The following is an 8,132-nucleotide window of genomic DNA, read 5'->3' on the forward strand; positions in this document are numbered from 1 at the left end:
AAGGAATATTCAATTAACATTAATTCATAATATCTTTGGCATTAGTAAGCAAATATTTTCGTTGATTTGCTGAAACAAACTTTTTTACGATTATCACATACTTCAGGATTTCCGGCGGAAACAAGTCTTGTATATCCTGTATAATATCAAAAACAAACCGTATCTTGAAGGTGGTTGTTACATCAGTTTTTGAATTCCAGTTGAAAGGATGAAAAAATGTGGTACAAATATGATTTTTTCGAATTTTTATTAATATTGCCTTGCATTACTCAATAAAAAAAAAATGTATCACAAAAATTTTGAATTTGTAATTAAAAATAACATGCTGGAACCTATACCTTCGCTTTGACCGAAGATACAACATATATAACATTTTGGCAATAAGAATTAATTTAGAATTTATAAATTTTCATATTTAAGCTAAATAATTTACATTTTTAATAATTGTTTAACTAAAAAATATATATCAGTTAGTTACATATACATAAAATATTTTAAAGACTAGTTAAAATAATTATAAAGTATAATCATTGAATAAGCTGAATTTTTTAAAAGGGTTTGCTTTAATTTAATGGGAAAGATACACGATACGATTTATACCGGACGGAGAATTTGGTATAATTACAAAGTGGATTAGTAAAATCCCTAATTGGTTTATTTTTCAAATAAATATTTTATTATATGAAATATGCACAGATATAAAGTAAATATTATTTTAACTAGTCCATCTACCTTGCAAACATATACAAAAACAGAATAAGGAACCTAAACATCTTAAAAATATATTAAGCATTGTAGCAAGATAAATTATTTATTAATTGCTCTCTAGGATATTAATTCCTTTTAATTTATTTTTCTAATTATTTCTACTAAGCCGTGCTCAATCCGCTCAATTTTTGATCTAGTACGAATGTAGTCAAAAAATATCAATCTGCTTCGAAAACAATACCAACTCCATAATTTTAAAAACATACTTTAATACTAGTTTCATATCTGATTTTTAGTATGAATAATTCAAAGCAAACACCACAAAAAAATATGTTTTCAAGAATAATACAAAGGGTGAAAATGTAGGGCTATCAAATAATTTTATTTTAAAAACTGTTCAATTATTCATTAACAAAAAAACTATCCCAAATTGGAATCGTTGGTGATATTTGTACCGAACACACTGTTTACACTACCACTACACCAACAATTACACTAAATGAAGGGTGTTTCGATAACGAATTTATCATCTTCAGAAACTGAAGGTAAACTGTGTGTTCACTAAAAAAACTATCCTGATTATAAAGAAATTTGTGCCACTCTAAATTAGGAATATAAAAAGTTTAATAATAATTAAATAAAAATTATTCGGTAGAGATAGATAATTTGTTTATTTTGAAAACAGATGAAAAAACTAAAAAATTGTTTCAAACCTCTGTCATTGATATTGAATTAATATGACTTTATTTACGAATAGAGAGGTACAAAACATAAGATTTATCTTCAAACAGTAGTAAATCCGTAAAACAACCAGTGGGGTTATGTAAGTTAGAATTTCTGAAATCTTTGGTGTTTACTATTACCACTAAACCAACCCTCAAACTGTATGATCCTTCGAGCTAGATGCGAGAACTCTAAGGAGCAAACATGATGTTGTGTTCAGCAGGCACATGAGCATCAACAATCTTAAATTGGTATAAATCTAGCGAAAGCTATCTACGAAAATAAGTTAAATCTATTATAAAATTGAGTATTTAAGAAAGGAATCGTTAAGGGAGAAAATCCTTGTTGAAAAATCGAAAGTTCTCAATAATAAAATGATTGATACATGATATTTGACAAAGATTTCCTTGGAAGAAGATAAAACATGGACATATTTATAAACTGAGAAATATTTATAAATTATTTATTATGAAAACAATCCTCGGAATAACTGATAAAAGTGTGTAGAATAAACTGTTTGGTTAAGCTGATTTACAAATACTGTCAAACGATTCATAAAGAAATTATGCAACAATTTGTTTACGTAATTAAAATAAATTGGATAAACAAAAAAATACCGTTTTCAATAAAAAAATTCCATTTGTTTTTACGAATTTAATAATTATTTAAGAAGGCAGATGTTAACATGAATGAATAATGGAATGTGGGATGGTATTCAGCGTATTCAAATTATGCTGGATACTATTCAACTCCAATTAAAGAATGAACAAGTTTTACATCGAAAAAACACAGAATGCATAAAAAAATTCGTTTATTATTATAGAAGACTTCTAGATAAAATTCTGTGTTATAAACATTGAATTACAAATAATTCATATTCAAACATCAAAATGTTGAGTGGATACATATATTTAAAAAAAACTGTGAAAAATTGCGTTTCTGTTCACACAAAAGCATATTAAAAAGATTTTACGAATCTTAGTGTGTGAGAAAAACCTTATATCTATTCAGTCTTTACTTACATAAAGGTATTATTTGGCAATATCCACGAAATAAAAAGAAAAATAAAAATAACGAATTTAGTTCTACTAAAACAAAAAAAAATCAGAATGTACGTATGTATCTTAAAGTTTCATTTTTTAATATTAAAAAATTCGCTCAAACTTATTGAGCTCCTATTTGGAATGCATTACACTGGTAAACTGTTTTTGTCACACGAGCTTTGTAATGTTTTCCATTTTGATGTACCATCATTAAAAAAAATTATTATTTTCTTTCGGTCACATCCAGTTTTTTGTGACAGCTATTTACGTGTTTTTGTTTGAATAAATTAATTTAGGTGACTGTAAAACGATTGCATTTAACTAAATTACGTTTCTTACAATATAAAAACTGTTCTAGCGCACAGTTTTTTTATGTGTGTGGAGAATTAAGTTTCTGTGCCATTTAGACTATTTTCGTTTTCCTGTGTTGCTATCAAGATATATCTTGGGTTCCACATTTATGTTGTATGTGTGTGAGACTCTTATTTGGTTGGGCTAAACAAGAATCTAGACATTTGCCTTTTGGTATACCAATGATTCCAACGGAACCAAATAATCATTTAAGTGATTGTTATTTTTCTTTGATTCAAACAAAAGGCGTCACAACTAAGTCCAAACACACTGTCCAGTACACAAACTTGTCATCGGCCAACAGACCAATACTACATAGTACCGAACTGCCTGTGTCAATCGAGAAGAAAGTCAGGATTCTGTTTCTAGTCTAGGAATTGGTTCTTAGTCCACCCGGTAAGGTATATGAGGAGGGGGACCTAAGTTAGGAATCACATTTATTGATACAAAGTTATTTAAAGTATTTAGTACGTGATTTTAATTTGTGAGCTTTAAGGGTCTAGATTAAACGACTGGAATTTACTTTCTCCGGGTACGAAAATTTTCCTGTCGTGATAAATTCATTGAAATTTGAAAAAACTAGCTTGAAAGCAGTGTTGCTATACAACGAAAACAAATGACCTCCAGATCTGGTTGCCCATGGTTCTGATATGAAAGAGACTTACGAGAACATGAAGTTCCTTCTTAATAAAATAAGATATAGCGAACATGTTTGGTAAATTAGTGGAGTTTGAAGTTATTGCTCTTTTGTTTGGGCTACAGCTTGGTTACACAAAATATTTTATTTGGGAATTGGACAGGAGAAAGTATTGCCCAAGCGTGGATCACTTATTCCCAAGGCAGAAGAATGTTAAAAATGATCATATAGTGAACCCTGACGACATACTTTCACTACCGTTGCATATAATGTTCGACCTGATGAAAAAGTTTGTAAAATCTATGCTTAAATATGGCAGTGGATTCTTATACCTGAAAGAGAAATTTCCCAAACTCAGCGAGGCAAAAATTGAAGAGGGAATATTTATTGGTCCACAAATACGGAAACTAATGAAGGATACAAACATTGAAGGAAAGCTGATTGATGTAGAAAAAGTCGCCTGGAAATGTTTTGAGAATGTTGTCCAAAATTTCATAGAAAACCATAAATTACAAAGACTTAATCAATGAGTTTATAATTTCATACAAAGCATTGGGATGTATGGATTTCTTCCCCGAGAAATTGGGTGCGTTGAGTGACGAACAAAGCGAAATATTTCATCAAAAAGTCCAGGAATGCTAGCAGATTTAAAAGGAAACTACCAGAAGCCAAACATTCACGAAAATCAAAGCTATTTATTGTACATTAAGGAACATTTTTCCAAGTGTTTGTACTTTTTATAAAAATTTATGAAACAAAGGACCCTGATGTGTCAATTTCTTCCATTCCACTGATATATTATTGTTTGGTGTACATAGTGCATTCAAAATTTGGTATAAGTTTTCGTGTGACAAAAAAATTGGTTGACCTGTTTTTCCAATACATTGTAATTTGTTTTTTTTTATGATACACACGTAAAAATAATAATAAGTGAAAAATATTAGACATTATACATATTTTTAGTGATTTTGCAATTCTATAAAATATTTAAAAAGAAAAAATATATCTCTCAATTTTGTACCACAAATATAGAACGACCTTGTTGCATATTTTAATTACTTTCTAACAATTCGCCTACGAGTATGTACAATTTAGTGGAAACTATAAAAACATTTCTTGAACTGTTTCTATTATGTTTTAATTCCTCACATCCTTATTACCACACATCTTTATATATACAGCAAAAAATTTATATTCCTAACAATTTAAGTAAACAAATTCATTAGTTTTGAACTTTACCATTTGCGAAAGATATCAACAAAACACCACCAACAGTAGAAGTTACTAGCAGATGTGTTTTGTTACTCATAGAGACGATGAAGTTGATGCAGATACAGGAGATCAAAAGAAACCAAGTATTATCACTTATTACATTGCTAAAAAAAGTTGCGTTGATGTTGTCGATATCATTTGTGCAGAATATACAGTTACATCATTATGAATATATTTGCTCTAAACGAGAATACAAAATTTTCTAAAGAAGCTAGCATGACTACTACTTCAACCCAACATGCTGAAATCTCTGGCATTCAACCTTAAAAGAGAAGAACCTCAACAAGGAAATGAGGAAGATGATACAGATGCAAGGACAGTAAAACAAAGTATTTTTGTAAGCAATGGAAAGTCTGGTTATGCCTTTCAACCAGTAATACAGTGTACAGTAAGATCTTCATCTTATAAATTATGAAATTCAAGATATTATAATAAGAAAACCATTCATGTTGCATTTAACTTCTTTAGTGTGACTAATATCTTGAAAGGAAACAGTACTTTATACTATTAATTTACTCAGTTAGTATTTTTAGATCATTTTTCAAAATTTTATAACAAAATTGTGTAAAGTTTTTTAATACCCTTTATTTGTATAAATGAAATATGAATTTGACCAATAACTAAGTAATTTGTAAATCGTTTTATAGAAAATTCCATAATTCGTAAAAATAAAACTTGTTACATTATTGATTTGGGTCTGTCCATCCACGTAACTTTTTTCCACCTGTCTACTCTAGTGTTAAATAAAATTTTGTTTTTGCAAAGTCTAGAGAAAAAGTATTGGAATTTATAAAAAAAATAAAGTTGATTTATTCCTGCACTCTGTTTATACTCAAATTAACCTAACTCTATCTGATATTCAATTTTTAGACTAATTAAATATCATCAAATATCAAATATTTATTTATGGATTTGAAAACTGATAATTGTCAACAAGGTGGTTCTACACAAAATAAATCATTAAAGGAGTTTCAATTGCAGCAATAACATTTCACATTATAAAACAATACAATAATACTAATTAATTTATATACAAAATACAGTTGAGGTAATTTCAAGAACACGGGTCTATAATGCCACAACCATTCATATAAAGAAAATTTATACACTGCCACTATGTACACACTACACCATTTTTGTCAAGTTCAATTGGACTGTGGACTGGCAGTTTGAATGGGTTACTCAAAACACCTTTTTAAATTTACCCTAAGTGCAAGAGTATTTATAAAACACTAAACATATATAACAATAAACAATAACAAACCTGGAATTTGTATACATTCTATAGAAATGATTAAAATTATTTTAATTAGACACAATTTATATTTAGTAAACAAATAATGTTCATTATTTATTTTTAGTTGTTAAAGTTCATCATGTAATTTAAGTTCTTGATGCAGTTTATTGAATTAGTTTCTGATTTCAGATATTTACTTAAAAAAGTTGGAAATTAGAAAATATAAACACAAACTGTTACAACAATTTTAGTAATCTCTTGATTATCCAATAAAAACTAATATTTTAGACATAAGATAAATTATTTATATGTATTTATAATTGTTAAAATATTAAGAGTTTAACAAGTCTAAACTGTATATGTATAAACATATGACTGTCAACTAAACCACACCCAAATAGAAGAAAAAATTTTTTTTAATATATTCCCATTGGAAAAATTGTCTTTCAAACAGATAAAATGTATACAAATTTATTTAAATTCATCACTATGAGTTGCACTGATATAAGCAAATAATACAAGAGAAAAATTTCAAAAAAATATTTTTCAAAAATTATCCACAGAATATTTTTAATTTTATATATGGAATGTTAGGGTTATAATTACGATGTAGCCTGCATCCTAGAGAATCACCTCTCGAGGAGAATATTACAATAGTGTTGGTTGGAGTCATATACTAAAATGAGTGTGTACCTGGATGCTATAATTTGTGATTGCTCGTTAACCAAGTAAGTCCCTCATAAAGGCCATCTCCAGTTGTTGCACAGGCAGGTTGCACATACCAATTTCTATCTCTAATTCGTGTTAGTCCCAATTTTTCCTGAATTTCATGAGGTTTCATCGCCTCTGGCAGGTCTTGCTTGTTAGCAAAAATGAGTATTATTGCATCTCTCATCTCTCTATCATTAATAATGCGATGAAGCTCTTGTCTGGCCTCATCAATTCTATCTCTATCTGCACAATCCACTACAAATATCAGGCCCTGGGTTCCCGTGTAGTAGTGCCGCCAAAGAGGCCTGATTTTATCTTGTCCCCCAACATCCCATACATTGAATTTAACATTTTTGTAGGTCACTGTTTCCACATTAAATCCCACAGTCGGTATAGTGGTTACAGATTGTCCTAATTTTAGTTTATATAATATCGTTGTCTTTCCTGCCGCGTCTAATCCGAGCATCAATATCCTCATCTCTTTATTGCCAAAAATTTTTGATAACAACTTCCCCATTTTTTTTCAAAACTTCGGTACTCTTCACCTAAAAGAATAATATTGGTTATTATAAATATTATTTTAGAACATTCTAATCAAATAAACAATTAATTATAAAGACAAATAAATCAGGAAATTCTTACTTGACAATCTTGACATCCACAAATATTTCAGACATGTATCATGTTCCTATGGCGGTCATCTAACGGAACTGGATCTACTCTTTATAATATCCAAATATAATATTGCCAGATACGCTACTTTATCATTTAATCCACCATCAAGCATTTATATTTAAAAAAATAATTCATCAAACCACTTTTTTAAAGAAATTACACTCCATATTGGTATTCTGCCGGACAGGACAACCGATATTACCTGACTGCGCAGAGTTGTCACAATTGGAATTTATAAAACACCAACTTATCAAATAGAACTTGAACCATAGAACACAAAATGATATCACACGTGGGATGATACTAAGGTTCTGTTCGTATTATACCATATTAGTCCGATCACCACTTCCTCTGTAATTAATTTTAAACATTTTTTATATACAATGTGGTCCACAATTTTATAAATTCCTAGCTAATAGTACATTTAAAAATAAAGGTATGTCTTTTGTACTATTTTTTTCAAAACTTACTAGTGAATTGACAGCCAAATTTTTTTATTAAAGACCCACTATTTTTATTTACTCTAATGACATTTGTGAATGTTTCTCATAGTTGTGAGGGATGAATGATATTATATTTCATAGTTACATTGTGGGTGGACAAGGGGCTGTTGAGCCGATGTCCTTTGAGAAGTCGATCAGAGGCTTTGACTTGAACCTTTTAATGTCAATAGGAAAGTATTTTATATTTCACGAGTATAGACTGGGTGCAGACTGTGTAGCATCAAAATTTTTATTCTCAATGAGGAGCTGAGGTTTTCATGATGGTAATTGGA

The 8,132-nt window shown here is 29.1% G+C and overlaps 1 protein-coding gene across 1 annotated transcript; it reads right to left on the reverse strand.

Moving 5' to 3' along the window:
• Positions 1–236: 236 nt before the first annotated feature.
• Positions 237–7,595, reverse strand: LOC130451653 (ADP-ribosylation factor 6). The gene is made up of 2 exons (XM_056790807.1): positions 7,325–7,595; positions 237–7,227 (listed from the first exon to the last, which is right to left on the reverse strand). The coding sequence occupies exon 2, from the start codon at positions 7,197–7,199 to the stop codon at positions 6,672–6,674; it is 528 nt and encodes a 175-aa protein (XP_056646785.1). The 5' UTR covers positions 7,200–7,227; positions 7,325–7,595; the 3' UTR covers positions 237–6,671.
• Positions 7,596–8,132: the final 537 nt, after the last annotated feature.

This window comes from Diorhabda sublineata, chromosome X, assembly GCF_026230105.1.
Source record: "Diorhabda sublineata isolate icDioSubl1.1 chromosome X, icDioSubl1.1, whole genome shotgun sequence".
NCBI lineage: Eukaryota > Metazoa > Arthropoda > Insecta > Coleoptera > Chrysomelidae > Diorhabda > Diorhabda sublineata.

Bases quoted from the DNA above. Each gene is read 5' to 3' on its own strand.
- LOC130451653 (XM_056790807.1), bottom strand. From the start codon at position 7,199: ATGGGGAAGTTGTTATCAAAAATTTTTGGCAATAAAGAGATGAGGATA.